The sequence below is a fragment of the Thermobia domestica genome, chromosome 2 (genome assembly GCF_964235325.1).
Source record: "Thermobia domestica chromosome 2, izTheDome1.hap1.1, whole genome shotgun sequence".
NCBI lineage: Eukaryota > Metazoa > Arthropoda > Insecta > Zygentoma > Lepismatidae > Thermobia > Thermobia domestica.
In genome coordinates, this window is record NC_137455.1 from 255,813,519 (window position 1) to 255,835,328 (window position 21,810).

The 21,810-nt window shown below is 34.9% G+C and overlaps 1 protein-coding gene across 10 annotated transcripts in view; it reads left to right on the forward strand.

Annotated features, from left to right (window-relative positions):
* The first annotated feature begins 3,486 nt into the window (after window positions 1-3,486).
* nAChRalpha6 (nicotinic acetylcholine receptor alpha6) overlaps window positions 3,487-21,810 on the forward strand; it is an 894,362-nt gene continuing 876,038 nt past the window's right edge. For all 10 annotated transcript variants that reach the window (XM_081748606.1, XM_081748598.1, XM_081748596.1 and 7 more), the window contains exon 1: window positions 3,487-4,104. In XM_081748606.1, the coding sequence (XP_081604732.1) occupies window positions 4,026-4,104 (79 nt within the window). In that variant the 5' untranslated portion in view covers window positions 3,487-4,025. The remainder of the gene's footprint in view (window positions 4,105-21,810) is intronic.

Genomic DNA, 21,810 nt, shown 5'->3' on the forward strand with positions numbered 1-21,810 from the left:
TAATTGCTTAGTTGTTCATATACGTTCCTGTTTTTTTGTATTAATATAGAGATCCGACATAGCAACAAAATAAAAATAACATAATTCCAGAACCATCTTGCAAAAAGCTACACGCAAAAATCTTTAAGGTGTATTTGCTGTAGTGATTATGTGCCATAATAAAAAGGGAAATATTAGAATGCAATGTGAAATGTTTTGTGGTGTTTTAGTAGTCTTATTTATATACAAATATTAACTGAGGACCTTTATATAAGCAACGTCTTATAAATTTTTGGTGGTCCTCGCCGCCGGATCATCGTTATACATTTTTGGTGGTCCTCGCAGCAGGATCACCTTTATAAATTTTTGGTGGTTTGCCGCCAGGAACCTTAGGAGATTCGGACGAGGTATAGTAGACAATCTCCTAAATAGTAGAATTCAAAGTGTGCAGATTGACTTTATCGTGCATAATAATTTCGATAAAAGAAATATCAAGACAGAGTATACTTTATTACGGAGTGGCACGAAAATTTTCAGGAATATCAAAATGAGTCATCCTGATATGGGAAATACATCTGAAGCAGATGGAAACAGGGAAAGGAGCTTTTCTGACCTGGCCGATCTAATTAAACAACAAACGGAACAGATGAACCAACATATAGGGCAATTAAAACAAGATTTTGCTGATCAAATGAACCAACAAATGGGACAATTAAAGCAGGATTTTAGTGATTGCATGAATCAACAAATGGAACAAATGAAACGAAAAAGTTGTAACACTGTTCGTATCTCTCTCAGTTTTACGTTCTTTAACATATGGAAGTTCCTGTTCTTCTGTTTAATGCTCGTTTGCATAACAAAATGATCACTCGTTATATGTCTATTTAATTGTTGTGCTCGGTATTCAAAGAGGAGAACTGTTCATAGTACTATTCTCGTAGTTGTATTTTAATAATCCATAATTAATATTCTTAGTTGTTGAAACTTATGAAAAAAATACAAAATATGTTAATTGTTTTCCCGAAGCTGAGAGCTAAGTAGCTTAAATTTTGTTGAATCCATATAAAAGGCTAAAGTCCGTATCATATACTAGTGTCAATTATCTGCTTTGCTGAGCTAAAATAAGAAAAAGATAGTAATATGTCCCGTTAATCAGTCACTTTTTGCTATTACTGAAGCGCTTTCTGATATCGCTCATTATTGATCATTTTTATATATCTCTCGTCATTTGCACCTTCAAAGTGAAATGACACCATCCCAGGACCGAGCCTCATCTATGTTGAAAATTTGATAGAGAACGGTCGTGTGGATCAAGAATTATTACAAACAGTCACAAACATAGGCACCTTCATTTTTATTTAAATAGATTTCTGAAACGTAATTTTGGAAAAGAATTATGAAAAGCTAGCTGGATCGAACGGAAGTCTGACTGAAACATTATGGAGTGATAGGAGATAATATATTAATTTTAGATTGATTTGAATAGGTTGTATTAGGTCTTAGCGTCCCTTTTGATACGGAGGCTGTATGAGACGTAGACTTATAACTTAACCTGAGATCTGAACCACATGGGCTTCCGCCAAGACTTGAACTCGAGTTTCTTCCACCGAAGACGCGTACGCTAACCATATAGCCATTACAGAGTTCATTAACTTTATAGTTTATTATATAATTGAAAACGTAGAATGCTGAAACACTGTTCTGGAAGAAGTTGTGTTCTAATGTTATGTAAGGCATGGTAGAAGCTGAAACGGGATGAGAAAAAAAATCTTTGAGTTTTACGTCCCACGGTTATGCCGGTAAGACTAAAGGAGACGGTGATGATGAGTAATGAATGAAATGGTGGAATGAAGAAAGTGGGAGGAAACGGAAGAACCCCGAGAAAACCCACGTACACGGTGTTTGTCCACCACAAAGTTCACTTGGCGGGGTTGGGATCGAACCCGGGACCCCAAGCACCAGAGGTGAACGCTCTACCATTGAGCCACCGCGGCCCCGATATGAGAAAAAGAAAATGCCACCGTTGATGGGTGTTATTGTAATGCATAGTCATACAGGTAGAAATGTTAACCAAGACCTATAGTACTTGAAAGCTTTACAATTTTCAAAAAAAAAAAAAAAAAAAAAAAACTCAGTTAACTTGTCTTTGAATGCAGAATGCTTGGGAAGGTGAACATAGAGAACTTGTTTTTAATGAAGGTTGTGACATTTTTTTTATTATTTCGTTTTGTCCTATACATGTTTGTTGATATTATTTTAAAGTGTGTAAATATTGTAGTGGAAAACATTCACGCAAACTACATGACAGGGAAGTTGTGTATAGATTGCACGTGATGACGTGAAGGCAATAAACTATATTTTACTTTAAGACACATTAGTAATTTCAATGAAACAAAATATAGATCTTAATTCACATAAGATGCAAATCAAACATGAACAGTTTCAAGTTTTACTTTATTTAGCTATAAGCAGTCAGTAAGTGTTATTTGGTAAATAAACATTATGTAATGCTCTAATTGTAATTACGAAATAATAAAATAAATGCAATTTTGTTCATTAATTAATTCTGTTACGTAACTTCTAGAGACAGTACAAAAGAAAATAAAGGATTCGCGATTCTTTGTTGGCAAGTAGCTTACGCGAAGAGCTTTTTTGCACGTATTCGTGGTTAACGTCCACATGAATAGTGATTCATCCTTTATTTTAAACAGCAGTTACTATTTCATACAGCATTGGCGCAGAAAAGTATAATTAAACTCGAAACCAAGCAGCCAAAAGATACAACGAAAAGAATGATAGAGTGAAGGAAAATGTAGAATTCTTTAGTTCAATATATGTGTATCTGGTGAAATGATAACAACAAACTAGAGTGTTTAAAGCCATAGTATGCAGTACTAGTTCAAATATAATGATTAATCAGCTAATGATGTTTCACCTTTAAAGCGTCATTAACAAAATTACACCACATTCCGCACTCTAGGATTTTAGTGTTTGAAGCAAACTTCGCATGTTCTGGAAATTGTTATGATCAAAATGGCTATTGTATACGCTTGTATAAGTATATACAAAAACCAAATATGATATAGTTATGCAGAGAAACATTATATAACTAGCTAGGAAGTAAAATTAATGCGAGAACCCTAAAATGTTAGAAATTTCGGAGAATGCAGATTACTGTTATTTTTTCTCTCTCCCTCTCTCAACCCTTGCAAATGAAACAAGGTAAGTTGAACGGGTAGTTTTGCAGATATGAGTGAAACCTGTAAGGTATGGTGATGGATGGGTAGTTGGAAAGGGTTACAACCCAAGCATCCCCCTCTTTCCTCCCCTCGCGTGTTGGCTCCACACCCAACTTTTACAAACCGAAAGAAATGGCGACCGATGGAAGGCCTGCCCGGGTTAAGTACCAACGTTTCATTGGCTCCAGACATCAAATCGGCGCATGCGTAAATGGTTGTATTGATCGCGGACATAAACATACAGACTTTTCGCTTAGGTTCCCGGGGAACGAGAGAGGGGGTTTTCTATCTTCAGCTGGCCGCGGTTCACAGCCCGATATCTGCCACAAGGGGGACACCATCATTCGTGTGACAGGTTATTCGTCTGTTGGCCTGGCATTTTGCTTGTTAACCACCCTCTTAGTTATTTTGTTTTCCCTTTGACCTCTGTTAAAAAATTGTCTGTTCATCATTCGCGAAAATTTCCCAATGCCTTTTTATTGGCAATTACTATGGACATCAAGGACCCCCAGAGAACCAAATTTGAATATGAACATATAAACATTTTAAAAATGCGATTCTGACTGATGTGGGAATTTGTGTGCGTGACTCATATTTAAGCGAAACAAACAAAATATTGGTTCTTGTAATAGTAAACAGGCCAAGCCTAAACGTTTCATCAAAATATTTACAAACAGTGGCTTCCTTTTAGCATTCGAAGACATTGACACAAAGGGTATGACGGCTAAATCTGGAGGAAATTTCGATCTTTGAGAGATGTGCCTTTAAAAAGATCACAGATCAGAGACCTTTGTGCCTGATTCAAGGATGACTGATACAGCACCTACGGAACCAATCTCCATCCAACTGCTTTTGGCGGCATTATTAATACTCACGCTTCCGAAAGGTAAGGTCCTTGTTTCAATGTATGTTACATGTTATTTTACTGACTTTGCTTCAGAGAAAAATACATTTTTCTGTTCTAGTTATCCACTAGATCAAGAAATAAAAATATACCTTTATATTTAATAATAACCCTTACCACCCCTTTCCAAACATTCGATGTTTCCGCCATTGAGCATCCATTCTAACGATTGGTACACCATGTTCACCCCTCCCTACTTTAGATTTATTTCCCGCCTTGTGCTTGCCTGCTTTATCTCTTTATGTCTGATAGTGCTGTAGATGTTTCATTTAAAGTTGAATTCAATAAATATTTAATCTAAGTTTTCACTTAATACAATTTTGCATGCGATATTATTTTAAATATTCGAATACTAATCAATCGCAATACCACCTGTTTGTAGGATTTGGGCGATGACACTCGGTACGATGTAAGGGTATGAAGGGTTGGCGACACTAACACATTCAACACATTATTGTTACTTCTAAACATAGTATATCGTCTTTGTTATATTCATGTAACACTGATATATATATATATATATATATATATATATATATATATTGAAACTAATATTTTATTTTAATTTAAGTAGTGATGCAACATATTTCCGTAATAATGCTATTGAGTAATGTTATAACAAGTCACAGTGATGAGTGGTCCTCGCGTTCCATATTCATAATTTAGATGTCCAAGGTTCGAATTACTCAATTGACCATTATAAGACTTCCAAAGATTAAACTTAACACGATAAAGGAATGATAAAGAGGTGTCTTTTAAGAGTAAGCTCCAACTGACTTCATTCAAAATTCCGTCCTATCTTATATTATTAAATTACTTGCAGATTTAAAATTTCTTAACACGAAAGGTTAAAAACATTTTTCTCATATAAAACTATTTTTTAAATATTTCAGTGAATAGCTGCAAGTAAGAAGAATTTATACAAAAGTGTACATCTTATAGATTAAATTATATTACTCTTTGTGGCTTGTCTAAACAGAAAAATCGTATCATGTAACAACTCAAGAGTTGCACGTGTTCTCGAGACCCAAGTAGTCTCTAAAGTTTATCTCTAATTTTTACTAACATTGAAGAGTAGTAACTTGCCATTCCCAACACAAAGCATTGTGTTTAACCATTGCCGTTTTTCTTGAAATTTCTTTCTTTGATCGTTAAATGTCAACAAATAGCAGATTTTCATTGCATCTCATTTTACTTTCCGCCATAGCCCCTTAGGATAGAGTTTCATGTATAACAATGCCCCATGCAATAAAACTGTTTCTAATCTCATTGAATGATGCTATTTTCTCACTTAGTATTCCCAGAATTTCCTTATTTACATTTCTTTCATATTAGTTAAATTTGTGTTTTCTTCTCCACATCTACATTTTGTAAGTAGTTGCATAATTATGAGTAGTGTCCATATTACTAACCCTCTGTGTCTAATAATTCACATTCAAGAAGACGTTTCCTTAACTTTCTATTCAAATCCTTACTAAGTACACCATATTTTCTCTTTAATTCTCCTTTCGACATTCCTATCATTACGTTTCTCCACACTTACACTTAATATTTTCACTAATAAGAGTATCTAGAAACAGATAACTACACATCTGTTCTATGTTCTTCATGTTATTTCTATATTTAATATATAACACTTCCATCCAATAACTATGTTTTAGTAAATAAATTTACATCCTATCTTCATGATATCTTTACATCATGATAATTTTCAGTTCAGATTCTGGATCAAGATGTATGTTATTTGTCAATCGTGCACATCTAATCTTTGTGTATTATCTTTTCTACATAGACATATTTTTTAATATTTATTCTAGATAGATATTAAATATTGTGATTGGGATGCTAAATAATGTCATTCAAATTTGTTTCCTTTTGTCATGTCTTCGACAATTTTAACCCTCGTTTTATAGCATATCTTTTATATAATATAAAACATAAATCAATAAGTGAGTTAAAAATGGGGCAGAAATGACAGAGGAGAGAATTTCATTTACTTGTTAATCTATTTGGGAAAATTAGAGAATTTTGCAAATAATATTTTGGTAAAATGGATAGCTTACAAATTTGTTTAGTTTGACTTCCCTTCCACTATCAAGGTATAGAATACAGAAATCTACAGCTAAACGAGGAATCAGACTCTCATAAGCTCCCACAAGGAAGCAAATTAATAATATTTGCTCCGAACATACTTAAGAGCCAACCATATTATCACAAGGGAGCTTTTGTCACAAATTGAAAGGAAAAATTGCGCATGCCTCAAAAAGTGCATGTGTCAGATTTATATACACAAAATATTTAAATATACAAAAAAATAAATAAGAATGTAAATAGTTTCTACTATACTTTCAATTCTTCAATGTTTCAACCTTTAACAGTAATTAAGGCTTCTTTTCCATGTTACAGTAAATTTATTATTCGTTTGTTTCGAAGATATTATATTGGCATGTGCAACAATAATATAAAAATCTAGAATTAAAGACTTCATTTCCTTATCTGTAGATCTTGAGTTTAAATCAATCAATATGTAAAGTTCTTTCCTTTTGTTGTACCCTAAATTAAATTAAAGAAATGCTAGGAAGACTATTATTATATTATAAAAGTTATGTATACATAAGCATTATAGCATGCTGAAGAAACAGATTATTCTTGGTTTTCCTCGTGTTCTTAAAATCCTTTCAAGTTGAGAATCATAATTCAGAAATGAAACACTAACCTCTGGTGCCACGAATCCATAGTTGATCCCAGACCATCTAATTTGTGGTGGCGAATATGATGTTCACAAATTTTCTCCGAGTTCCCCTGTTTTATCTCACATTAAAAATTGCATTAGTTATTCTATTCCTTAGCCATTCACTTCCGTTTATAATCTGTTTTTTTAGCCTAATTGACATGCTCGTTTGATATTTAAAATTTCCTTCTGTGATTTAATATTTTTGCACCTAAAGATATGAACATTTTCATATCTCTCCAACAATTCAGATTGCTGTCACGATAGATCAAAGATATCCTTAATTAAAAACTGTTATTGTTTACATTTTTTTTTAGTTTCCCCACCAACTAACTTGCAATTTGCCAGTGGTTTAGTTGGACCGAAACGAAATGAAATCTTTGAGTTTAACGTCCCACGTTTATGCATGTTAGGTTAAGGGAGACGATGATTAAAGCAAGTGAACGATTATGGAAGAGTTGGTGGAATGAGAAAGTGGGAGGAAACGGGAGTAGCCTGAGAAAATCCAATAGCACGATGTTGTCTACTACCAAATAATAAACATGAAACAATATAATTTAAGTTGTAATGAAACCGTCATAATATATTACTGCAGAGAGAATCAAATATTAATGCTGAAATCTAAATATGTTTACATGGCCTTGTTCTGTTTTCAAATAATTAAAATAATCAGTTAATTGTTAATTATCATAAGTTGTAATTAATTCGTCACAGTAGTGTTTCATATGCAACTCATTTACACACTAGTGTCGTCAGGTGGCGTCAAGTAGGCAGCGCCACGTAGTGGGTAGTGTTAAAAACTAGCGTTGCTCACAGACTAAAACGTTCTAAGATATAATTAAAAGTTATTCAGAGTCTAAATTTGTTTCACTTATAGAAGTTAACAATTATAAAATTATGATAAAAGTTCATTTGTTTCTATTTCTAGAAGTTTCAAATTCGTTCACAATAGATGTTTTCAGCAATCTTGTAGCACGATGTGTAATTACTAGCATTCTAGAGTTACACGTTTGTTTCAATTTTAGAAAATAGGATATGGATGCCCACCATTAAAGTAACGATACGCATAAACATTGGCTGCATTGAGGATTAGTGTCCATTTCAGCACCGAAGCTATATTGAACGTGAACCTACATCTTAACATAGTGTTCGAATCCCACCGAATACATTATTTGTGAACAGTTTAGCGGATTAAATACAATTAACTAGTTCATTAGATATGTTCGCTCTAAGAATCTATTGCAAAAAGTAAAAAATCCAAATCTCGCTTTCGTTCAAGAGTTATAGTGAACTTACGAACAGATGGGCGTACTAACAGTACATCTTATGAGTCTCACTTCGATGATCCCAATATTCAATTGTAATTGAGGCCATTTGATATAAGATTAATGAAGATATAATAGCTAAACTCTCAATATTGCTTGATACATATTTTATCTAAATACTAATACTCCTGACATCATCAGAAAAATTTAATGATATGACAGAGACGGATGATTAGTGAAGATAAATGATTGTGAAAATATTTTTATTCTCTCCCACCGGGAATCGAATCAAGGGCCACATTCAGAAGTGGAACATGCTCTAGCCACAAGAATAGAGGAGAAGACCTGACGTCATTGAAGTTCGATGACATCAGAATATCTCTAATGGGAAGCCAAGACGAAAGAAATGTGGCAACGTTTCATCAAAAGAGCTACTTAGCTACTTTCCTAAAAACGTTTCCTTCCTGGATAAATCTGAGATAAACAGTACTAATCTTTTGTATTAAACATTATTCTTGACTCGTGGAAGGTGACTAAAAAATTTCTCTGCAGTTGGCGTGAATTCAAATAATTGAAATGTGGCATGTGCAATTAGGTGCCTTCTGAGTTGCAATCGTAGTTGGCTACCAAGCAGTTTATCGGCTGCATCTCTCCGTAGTCATGCAACTAGCAAAATTAGTTCAAAAATAATAAATGAAGACAGTTGAAAATAAATGAAACAATTCGACGAACATCTGTCAAACTGTGAACTAAATTGGAAAATAAGATATATTTCAAAAGAAATACAAAATAAATAAATGAGGTGACTGACAAACAAACTTCTTAAGTTCCCATTAGATTAACACCTGAATTAAAAAAATGAGTGAGAAATATATATATATAAAAAAATATATTACATAGCTTCTAAGGTACCATAAGCGTGAACCACGAAGAGATGCAGCACACAAAATGATAAGTAGCCGGCACGATTACTACGGCACGTTGCACCTAATATAATTACACTGCCGCATTTGTATTATCTGAATTCACACCGAATTCAGAGCAATATTCTGCGCCACGTATTATGAGTCAATAAAACATTTAAGATTGAAGATTACTACTATTTGTCACAGACTTTTTCTGCAATTAAACATGGAGACTAAAGAAACTTTAGTGAAACTTGATTTTGCTGATTACAGATCTAACTATCACGAATTGAGAAAAATGTTTCTAATAAAAGTTACTAAATTTTCCTCCTTAGAATCCCAATCTGCAATAAAAATCGGGATTCTCCATTTAAGATTTTAAAGTTTCCTCTACTCTACTCCTAGGAGCAAAGAGTGGAGTATCACAGTTAATTCCCTCTCCACAAATATTAAATTTCTATTTTGAACATTTATTTGTCTTATGCTTATTTCTCCAGGTATCTTGCACTCTGAATTAAAAAAAATCACCCTGTATAAACAAATTCTTTTCATCTTTTTTATTTGATAGTACAATAAATAGAATATAATGATAGCGGACGTTAATTTATTCTAGACAAACATTTTACATGAGATTGTTGCGTTAAATATATTTCTGAAACGAAAGTCTAATGTAATAAAGATCACGTAATAATAGATCCCTGCTGGGTATATGGTTAGAGTAGGGATCTTCGGCGCAGGAGACTCGGGTACGAATCCTAGAGGGATCTCATGTGGTTCGGATGTCACATTAAACTGTTGGCCCATATTTGAAATAGCCTCGCTCCTGAAAGAAATGCTAACCTCCAGTCCAGCTAATGAACTAAATTTAATCCTTATATATATATATATATATATATATATATATATATATATATTAAACCTACCTCCTCTCAAATCAAATCAGTAAGTAACCAAGGTTTTAGCAATTTGTGAATACGATACGTACGGAAAAATGAGAAATTACCTTAGTTTCTCAAAATAGCAAAACCATCAGATAACGCTATATCTTGTCTCGAAAATTGTATCTGTTTCCATTGGAAGAGCTCTCTCCTATCTTATAATTCGTCACGAAAACTTTGTTTCATCACTACTCGTGTGTAACCGTATGTAAACAAATGTTTCTTCAGTTGGTATTATCAAGCAATGTAAACAATCATATGAATCAAAAACGTATGAGTAATATGGTAAGAAAAAATTACCAACACTCAAAGTATAATACGCGGATTTTAAAACTTATCTATGAACAAAGAAGTTATATTCTCAAATTTTATTCAATATTTACATTCACACTTGCATAAATCCCACCTTTCCCCTCCACTATGTTCAGTGTAAAAAAATGCCAAATGAATGACAAGTTTATATTCTCTGAAGCAGATTGTCTCATATTAAATGTATTTCTTTATGTACAACAATCCAGAAGGCACGTGTAATAATAATAGAACATCATCAACCCTCTTCGCTGGTCTAGTAACTAGCGCGTGCGTCTATGGTGAACGGGCTCCCGTGTTCGATTCCTGGTGAAAGAGCATTGAGCTATTACGATGCTTTGGATCTGATCGTAAACTAAATCCAAAATCGATCCAGGGTATGAAAAGGAACACTGAGCTTCAACACAAATTAACTTTTTCATTGCAATATTCATTGGAAATTTAAGATTCACCCTTCTTCCCTTGGAAGTACAGCTCTGCAAAATGGTCAAATGAGCATTTCTTTATTTTAGACGAATATTACTATCCCCAATATCACGTCTTCGAACTTAGCAACTCAAATAACAACATATACATTAACTCGTTTGCAATTCTTGAGAGTTTAAATTAGCTAAATGCTGAATTCAGTGCTTATACCTTAATTTGAAATCTCGAATTTGACGTATCCAACTTTAGATATTTTAACATGATATTTCCACTACTACTTTCCCCACATTCTTTGAGAAATTTACTATACCCTTTCTCTTTTTTTAGTATTTGTATTTTGTAAAACACTGAAATATATTTTCATTATTGCTATTATTTTTAAAGAACTTATCTTTGACCTCTTAAAGTTCAGTGAATTGTGATATTTGGTAATCCATAGAAAAAATAAGCTTTTCCCCTGCTTAGGGTATGGATTTCTAATAATACTTTCTTAACTTTGTCTATGTTCTAAAAAATAATACTGTTAAATTTCAGGTTTCTGAATACAGAGATGTGTTTGTACATGGTGAATGAATCACTTGAGCCTTACAGTAGTATACATAATGATATTTTATTAGTATTTAATTGGAGAATGTGATCATGTATTTTGCTTTATTAATTATACATTAGGAGTTACTTAAACACGAAGTAATGCGCGAATTTTTATCCAGAGTAATATGTGATATTTACAAGATGGCTAAAGCTATAACTCGCACTTGGTTACAACAGCATTGTGAGTTGAATCAAAAGATTCGTTGCCAACGATAAAGACTCTTGTACTAAACATGGTTACGATGCAATCCACACAACCGGGATGGACTAATTCTATTAAAATATAGTGACACAAATATTGGGAGAGCGCCATATCAATTGGTCAGAAAGGGGGTTGTGTTGCAAACAACTCATCTTCATGAGAGAATTTAACCCATGAATCCATACACCATATACACTAACACAAAAAGACAAACCTATCTTAGGAGCCGTTACACTAACTTCAGAGGATATCAAGTTGCTCTTTTAATTCGATGTTTGATTACGGAAAATAGACGTGACGACTCAGAAATATAACTTGATATTAGTAAACTTCATACTCGCTGCAAAAAGTTACTACTCTTCAAAAGTAAGAATTATTACTTTTAGTTATTTAATTTTATTTCTACCGGAGCATCATAAAGGTGAAGAAGCACAATGTATTGTCCGGTTGTGTATAGATGGTCCAGCACTGGTATTATTAACAAAAATGCTAACGAATGGAAAAAGCTATAAACATAATTTAAATGAAACAAAAGAAGCAAAACTGTTAGTAAAATATATTTTTGCACAAATAAGTCAGAAGAGTAAATATTTTAATATGTACCACCTGAAACTTTTTTTACTACGAGAGGAAACGTACTTTACTGGTAACTCGTCTGCCATTGTCATATTTTTATAGTCTAAAAGAACCAGTTGCATAAAACGAATGAAGAAAGTGGAATAAAACGCGAGAACCGTGAGAAAATCTACGCACATCCGTTTTGTCTACCACAAAATTCATTTGGTGCGAAGTGGATTGGACTAAGAATACCATACACCATACGCGAGCGCTCTACCATTGAGTAACCGTTACTCCCAATCGTTATTAGTATTATTTTAAAAAAAATAACATCTGACGATTATGTATTTAGGCTGAGGTGATGATGATAATGAATGAAATGATAGAATGAAAAGTTGAGCGGTAACGAGAGACCTCCTAGAAATTCCATAATATAAATACCACAAAAAAGTATTCTATCATTACTAAAATACCACTTGCTGCAAAACTGAGGAGCTTTACTCTGTCACGGTCCTCAACTAATCTCTTTGTCTTGATGTAGGTATTATCCATTTTATACAACGCATCAATTAAAAATTATTTTACCTGCACACTACCTTGAATCACAAGCACAATTAATTCTTAACCAATGTTTCAACTATTCCCCCCTATTTTTAAGTACGTCGAATATTCTTAATATTTTCCCTATTATGTATTTGCTGCACATTCTAATTCATTTTCCATTGGACCGAGCTAATTATCTACATCTATGTTATTAACTACATCAACATTTTAAGAACACCTTATTATTTTTCGTTGCTTTTACATATTGCCCATGTTTCTATAGTATGCAGTAGAATACTCGACACGAAACATTTTCTGTGATGAACAATCACCGTGTGCATGGATCAGGTTTTTCTAGTTTCCTTTAAGTTACCTCATTCCACTGTTCCGTTTGTTATCATAATCACCGACTCCTTTATCCTCGGAGCATAATCATGCGGTATTAAACTGAAACCAAATTTTAGCCCTTTCCTTAACACTTTTAAAAGATGCACATTTTTTAATTTTCCACATAGGTTTCTTAGGCCATCCCTGTTTTTTTCTTTCTCCACGCTGAAAATATATGTCTTACTAATAGTACATAGCCTACCTAATCTTCATACCAGATATTTTAACCGATTCCATTTTTCATATAGACTACTTCATTTCAATCAACTCTCTTCTATGTAACGCTTGTTTTCATCTTATATCCCTTGTAGTTTTTTCTTTAAGTTTTCTTCTAGCTCCCACCGAATAATTTTCTTTATGCAAAACATTCTTTAGTTTTGCTACTGGACAGATAATACATAACATTGGTGACAAGTAATATTCTTATCTTAAACTCGTACTAATTACACTATCTCTATTAATCTTCCCCTATCCTAATATTTACTTTCTCTTTTTTATGTAGTTTCTTATGAGTCTTGCATATTTTAATACAACTTTAATTTCAGTTGACCTCTCAACTCACACGGTTGAAATATTTTCCTGGATCAATAAGCACAACATAAACTTACTTTTCTTTTTTCTATAAACATTTCACCTAATAATCTTAATAAGTCAATAAATATTGTGTCTTGTTTCCTAACTCAAAGTATTCTATTTTTAGTTCTTCTCTTATAGTGCTCTTCCATACAGTTTACTATCGAGTAAGCGAAATATATATTTTTTTTTTCATATGTAATGATACCTCCTAAAAATAAGTCTTGCATCTTTCTGTGTTAGAGTTTTTAGTAAATTGCATCATTATCATCTCGCACAGCTATCTAATTATAGCCTTTAAATTTCAGAATTAGTCATCTGCCTGTAAGTACCTAAACGCTTATATAGGATCTCTACAATTTTCAAACAGGATGCTAATTTTGTCTTAATTATATCATTTAATTCATTTGTTGACTTGGTTTTATGACTTTGGCAGCAGTAATGTTAAATGAAAAGAGATCTTGACCTTAATGTGGAATACTATTGTAGTATATTCGATGCTCTTCTACAATTGATCCAGAGACCTTCTGTACCAAATGATGTGATCTAACCATTTGACTAGGTAATAAGACTATTACACTATCCTCTGACTATTAGCAATAATTGAATATATTGTTCTCCATCTTAAAGATACTATTAATTTAGAAATTATAATCCCTATACGCTATATCACTTAAGAACAATTAACATGAATATTTAGTACTAATTTTAAGTACCTGTATGCAGAATGCATGAAATGTAAACTAAAAGCTACATTTTATAAGTTAACAAACTTTTCTGAATAATAATTTAGTGTTTGTGTATCAGTTAAAGCTTATTATTTTCTCTAATATACATTTACCGTAAACTGATATTTTGAAAATCTTATCCGCGCTATTATTACTAGTTTTTCTTTCTTTTTATTTTCATTCTTTCTTGTTTTTTTTCCAACAAAATTGTTGAAAGATTGTTATTTATGTTTGCCAATGAAATCAATACGGGTACTATTTCAGGCATTATTTTAACAGTGGTAGGAATTTTTGAATAATAAAAACTGAGTGTTAGTCCATTTCTTAATTGAGTTTGCTTTGTATTCCTTGCAAGACTTAGCTATGACAGACTGAACATTTTTTTTTCTTACATGGACTTCTTACTCCGCCAGAATTTGAATCCGGAGCAGTTAGTAAGCACGTAGATAACCATGCAAGATCATTTTGTACAAAATAGCAACTTTTCCCACCATACTATCTCGACACCAGCAAAGCTGCACTACTGAATCTAGATACAATTCGACTAGGTTAGTAACAGAGATACAGACTCACTGGTGTGCAACTGTGGAGGTGAATGGCGGGGGAGTGAGAGTTAAGTTCCAGAAAAAGAAAGTAAAGAGAGTGAAAAGAGAGAAAGTGAGTGAATGGAGATGAAGGCTGACAGTATAACACTAGGAATTGCTCAATGATCTATACGAGGAAGTCAAAAAAAAAAAAAAAAAACTATCGAGTCTCTTGCGAAAAAATATATATATCCAGCCTGTAGCGTTAGTACCTCAGACCTCAAGGTATATGAATGGCAGAGGGTCAAGCTTAACAATATCTGACAGGTGATACTTGAACCTAGTAGATATACAGAAATGAATGGAATTGTTCTAATTTGACGTAAGATACTGTCACGTGAAGATGAGTTAACTATGCACAAAATCTGCTACAATTTACAATATTGTTTCGATAAGCGCAAAAATGCTGCGCAGGACAGTGAAAAAAAAAGTGATATTTATGAGCAAAGTACGTTCCTAAAGATGATTTAGTCACTTTCGTTCTGAAACGTTGGATGTCCATGATGTCCTCACAGTGTACAACCAATCAAAGCAACAGTGGATGGTATTTTGGCAAAAGTCGAACAACATGAACATATAAGAGGTTGAATCGCCACTGACCTGAACATCCACCATTAAACTGTGCTAAATCATCTGGAGGAACATAGCTATAAATTGAAGTTCGATATTGAGTGTCACACTATTTGAATCAAAAAATATTTTCATAATCGAACTTTTATCTCTGAGTCACTACTGAAACATAACGAACTCGATCTGTTTCTGAATCGCTTCATCATGAGTGTTGAAACAATAACCACAAGAATGTACGAGAAAGCCGTGGTTAAAGCGAAGAAAAGCTCCAAGTTCTGTAGGGAAACCTACACTGGCACCCAGAAAGGGTATGCTGTGCGTTTGGTGAGATTGGAAGGCAATCGTACAGTATGAGCTGCCGCCGTGCAGGACGATAAACTAGGACGTATAGTGTTGATAATTAGCGAGAGTGTATCTAAACATTCAAAATAAACACCCGGAACCGGTCAACAAAAATAATGCATTTCAAGGTGAAAACGTCAGACCGCATAGACCTTTAATGACTCGTTAGAAATTGAGAAAATTTGGCTGCGAAGTATCAATGTATCCACCGTATAGTACGGACCTGGCGCCATCAAACTATTATTTGTTAAGTATTCTGCAGAACTCACTGAAGGGTGTTAAATTAGTTTTAAAAGAGGCATGTGAAAACCACATGTCACAATTTTTGACTAGTAATCACAGAAGTTTTATAGCGGCTGGATTATAGTGCTGCCGGCAGACTGTCAGTTCATCGAATACGTGGCTTCATACGCGGCTTCATAGTGTTATTTTAAAATGACAATAAACTTATTTTCATTTTTGATCTCGATAGATATACATATTTTAAACCACCTACTGTTGTGACTTTTGAACTGACAAAAAAAAAAAAAAAAAAAAAAAAAAACACGCTGAAATTTTGCATCATACAAATTTCTGCATCGGGATATTGCAAGTAATACTACGCGATGTTACATATTTCGAATATATATATATATAAATTTTTTAGTTAATTATTTTGTATTTGAAGTATACATATATACACATATATACATATACATTTTTTTCAAATGATAGCAATATATTATTAATTTACATTTTTTACTTAATTTATATTTTGGTATATGAAAGGTCATGCCATCTGGTCTTTTGCCGTCAGATCTGTTACATCCCGGAGGTTCACGAACAGATGGAACTTCTTCCGATGTGAGTGCTCTCTAGATAATGTCATTCACGTTCGAATGCCTCACATGTCTTCTGGAGCTACTTATACAAGACAGACTGTGTAGACCCTTCTCCTTGACTGATGCACCACATTTAGAGCAGTTGTGTGATTCACAGATCTCTACCACTAGGCAAAGTGCAACTGCAATACGAAAATTTTCGTTTGGAAGGTGCAGTCCTAGGATGTGTGAAGGTAATGCTTATAGCCAAGCACCTGAAATTGGAGATGAGGAGGCGAGAAGTCTGGCCTTGTCCTCTTGGCTGTCTGCTTCTTGTAGTATTACTGATTAATGCAATTTGGTGATCGGGTTGTCCCAAACTGATTGTGAACTTCTGACAGTTATTTCAGGAGAACTTAAACCAACTAGGTTAGACCACATAGATATGCAGTCTTGTGCATCCAATTCTATGAAGGCTTATTTTCTTGATTGAGGTGTATCTCAATGGTATGTCGGGATCCGTAGAATGACGCTGAATATGCAGCATGCGCCAAATCGACAGCCCGACAAATACCAAGACCTCCAGAATCAACTGGAAGGGAGGCCTGTATCCATGTGTTATTATTTAGGCTAAAGTTGAGTAAGGATATATATAATACTACACTCGTTATGAATTTCTCGGTAGGAGGTAGAATGATTAGATGCATAAGATTTGCTTTGTTGCTTATTGCAGAATCTAAAAGGGAAACGAAAAAATGTTAGAAAACCTCAGGATGGGCTTTGAAGAATATGGAATGAAAATAAATGTTAGAAAGACAAAAGCCATGGTGATTGGAACGAAGTGGTCTGTGTCAAATATAAAAATGGGAGGGGAGAAAATAGAACAAGTGAATAGTTTTCAGTATCTGGATAGTATTCTTAGTAATGGCATGAAGTACGAACATGAAATATAAGCAGTTATAGGAATGGCGAAAGATGCCTTAAGGAGGAAAAACAGTATGTTTTGTGGGACCTTGAATAAAGAGTTGAGACAAAAAAAAGAAAACTGATAAAACGCTCCGTGTGGAGTGTTGTACTGTATGGTACAGAAGAGTGTACATTACGTAAAAGTGATGAAAAACGAATAGAAACCTTCGAAATGTAGGTGTGGAGAAGAATAGAAAGAATTAGTTGTGTCGAGCGGAAAACGAATGAGAGGGTGTTAGAATACGTTTGTTTTTACTTGACAAGCTTCACGCGTAAAAGATGGATCTGTCTGCAACACGTTGTTGATACGCCACTGTTACGTTGAGAGTTACAATACGCTAGGAACACAGCAGAAAGCAACATCACTCACAAATCACTGTAACACATTTGTTGACGTGTGGCAACTAAGCACTCCAAATACCCGCCAAACAGCAACGACCACATTTGATGGGCTGACTGACAACTAATGTCACCTACACGACAAAGCCAATAAGATATCTCATTGGGCTAAAACGTGCACGTGAGTGCTAGCAGATAATACTTTAAAGGCCAACCAAGTGCACTGGCGGGAAGCGAGCCAAGATAAAACAAATGGATTCTAGAAATGCTTGAGGAGAAAAGAAAACTTTAAGGTATTGTTAAGAAGCGGAAGAGAAACTGGTTGGGACATTGATTAAGAAGAAATTGTATCATGAGGAACGTCCTCAAGGGTATGGTGGCGGGAAAGAGAGGGAGAGGCGAAAGAGACTGCAATAAATGGATTATATAAAAACAGGATGATCATACGTGAAGATGAAGAGGTTAGCGGAGGACCGTGGAGCATTGAAGCTTCTCAGCTGCTGCAAGTGACCTGCCAGTAAGGGCACTATACCTATGATGATGATGATGATGGTGTTATGCAGTGTTGAAAACTAAGAGCGCTACAGTACCATAAACATCTAAGTTTTGGTAGCCTCTACAGCAGTAATAACGCAAGTGAGACAGACGACGCAATCCACATCCAAAGTACTTTAGTATCTAGTTCTATGATAAAGATATAACGGATTTCAAATTAATAGAAACAAAGTTACAAGGAATTAAAAATTTGACTCTTTTCGGTAGCACTCTTAGGATTTAGGATTTTAAATTTCTGGGCTTTCGGCATCTAAAGTCAGGTTAGCCCGTCACGTTTGAGAGATGACATCCATCAACTAGCACACTATCCGGGAAAATGGAAGGAGAAAAGGATTGAAGAATTAAGGAAGCGACCTGGGATCTATGTATTAGGTACCACCCTAGCATTTGCCTGGTGTGAATGAGGAAAACCCAGGAAAACCTCATTCAGGATGATGGCCTGAAAAAGCTTTTTTAACTTTTCGACCAAGTGTCCTCACCGGGAATCGAACCCAGGCCTTTAGTAACTTTCTTTCGAAAAAGTGCTTAGATAAGTACTTCATCCTATTGCATGGATGGTTTCCAATATGTGTGAAGATAACAACTGTTTATACAACTTAATATCTCGAACTGTTCTCAAGATATGATAAAACTGTTAAGTTTGCAACAATGGTTAAAATTTTGTAATTCCTAAAATTTATTGTAATTACATCTACCAAAAAGTATTGTTATAATGTTATAGAAGCAAAATAATACAAATATTGGTTTAAATATTCCCACAAATATGACATTTAAAGGAAAATATCAAATTTTACCATTTTTCATATCTCTTGAATTGTTTGTGACTAAATTACTGTAAACAACAGTATGATCTTTATGTCAATTGACAACTGTGAAATTTGATATACTTGTCTAAACGCTTTTTTAAAATAAAGTCCTTTGAAAAGAGTCAAAATTTCAATTCCTCGTAACTTTGTTTCTACTTGTTGGAAATATGTCTTATGAAGACAGTAGTGTTTGAAATTAAGGTTCTTTACATGCGCATTACGAACTCTATGTCACGTGCGTAATTACTGTTGTAGAATATTTCAACACTTGGTTGTTTTTCAATGTTTGTGATACTGAAGTATCTTTAGTTTGCAACACTGTATATCAAGTATGTAGTTGTAGGTAATTCTGTTATATGTAAATTTGAAATATGTAACATCAACGCTATGTTGGCAACGGCGTGAGCCTTGTGATATCAGTTAGTATGCCACACAATGCCACCGTGCCGATATTTGCATGGTATTAAGTTTCAGCATGCTTCGTCCTTTCATTGGTTTAAAAGTTACAAGGGCGTATCAAAATAACAAATTGTCCACCTTCTTATATACATTATTTGATCAAAAGTATCCGGACACCTGGCTGAAAATGACTTACAAGTTCGTGGCGCCCACCATCGGAACTGCTGGAATTCAATATGGTGTTGGCACACCCTTAGCCTTGGTGACAGCTTCCACTCTCGCAGGCATACTTTCATTCAGGTGCTGGAAGGTTTCTTGGGGAATGGCAGCCCATTCTTCACGGAATGCTGAACTGAGGAGAGGTATCGATGTAAGTCGGTGAGGCCTGGCACGAGTTCGGCGTTGCAAAACATCCCAAAGGTGTTCTATAGGATTCAAGTCAGGACTCTGTACAGGCCAGACCATTACAGGGATGGTATGGTCGTGTAACCACCCCGCCACAGGCCGTGCAGTATTCACAGGTGCTCGATTGTGTTGAAAGATGCAATCGCCATACCCGAATTACTGTTCAACAGTGGGAAGCAAGAAGGTGCTTAAAACATCAATGTAGTCCTGCGCTGTGAGACTGCCACTGAAAACAACAAGTAGTCCAAGCCTCCTCCAAGAAAAACACGACCACACCATAACACCACCACCTCCGAATTTTACTGTTGGCACTACACACGCTGACAAATGACATTCACGGGGCATTCGCCATACCCACGAATTGTCATCGGATCGCCATATTGCGCACCGTGATTCGTAGCTCCACACAACGTTTCTCCACTGTTCAATCGTCCAATGTTTACACTCCTTACACCAAGCGTGGCATCGTTTGGCATTCACCTGCGTGATGTGTGGCTTATGAGCAGCCGCTCGACCATGAAATCCTAGATTTTTCACCTCACACCTAACTGTCATAGTATCCTGATTGCAGTTCGGAATTCCTGCGTGATGGTCTAGATAGATGTCTGCATATTACACTTTACGACCCTCTTCAACTATCGGCGGTCTCTGTCAGTCAACAGACGAGGTCGGCCTGTATGCTTTTGTGCTATACGTGTCCCTTCACTTTTCCACTTCACTATCACATCAGACATAGTAGACCTAGGGATGTTTAGTAGTGAAGAAATCTGGCGTACAAACTTCTGACACAAGTGACACTCCATCACCTGACCACGATCGTAGTCTGTGAGTTCCGCGGAGCGCTCCATTCTGCTTCTCACGATGTATAATGACTACTGAGGTCGCTTGAGTACCTAGCAGTAGGTGGCAGCACAATGCAAATAATATTAAAAACGTACGTTTTTGGGGGTGTCCGGATACTTTTGATCACATAGTGTATGTGCACTATCCAAAAGTATGTGTTTTAGAATCCTGAGGTACCCACGCAGCAATTTTTGCAGAGGAAGTTTGGCTACGGGCATATAACTTAAAGCACTCACTAACTATCTCTAAAAAATTGTTGCTGAAGTACAACAGGATTCTGAAGCATGGATATTTGGGTAGGCCACATACTAATTCCTAAGTAAAGTCTTGACCCGACTACGGTAGGTCCCAGAGTTTCGGAGCTATGGACCTTTAAAGTTCATTTTTTCATATTTTCGGCAGCCCATAACTCGGAATGGAAGCATTTGTGCACCCAGATTGGTCTATACTATTGGTCTTGTCTTTATGTCAGGAATCACCTCCCAAGCATTGTCGGTGTTTTTTTGAAACACCCTGTATATGTAATTATTCTATTTAAATAGTTATCGCTCCGTCTTTCTTGCGAAGAAGACTAGATTTCGATTATCGGCAGAAGTTTACGTATTTGTCTTAAATTACATGCTTACGTCTCATTTAACCTCAGTATTAGAAGAAATTACCCGAAGCATACAGTATATTCAGGTACTAGTATAGTACTGTATAATTACAATTGTTATATAAGAATTTCATTAGATCAATTGCTCATGCATTAAACACATTCCTAAGCTAGTAGTGCAATCATAGCAGAATAAAAAGAAAGTATGTTTCTTAGTTGAGTTGAGGGAACTCACCTCGTTTTCGAGTATAGCGTAAAGGTATTGAGAATGAGCCACCTTTCTAGAAGAGGGTTACATTCACCTCTTTGTCCACGAACAATTTCAACC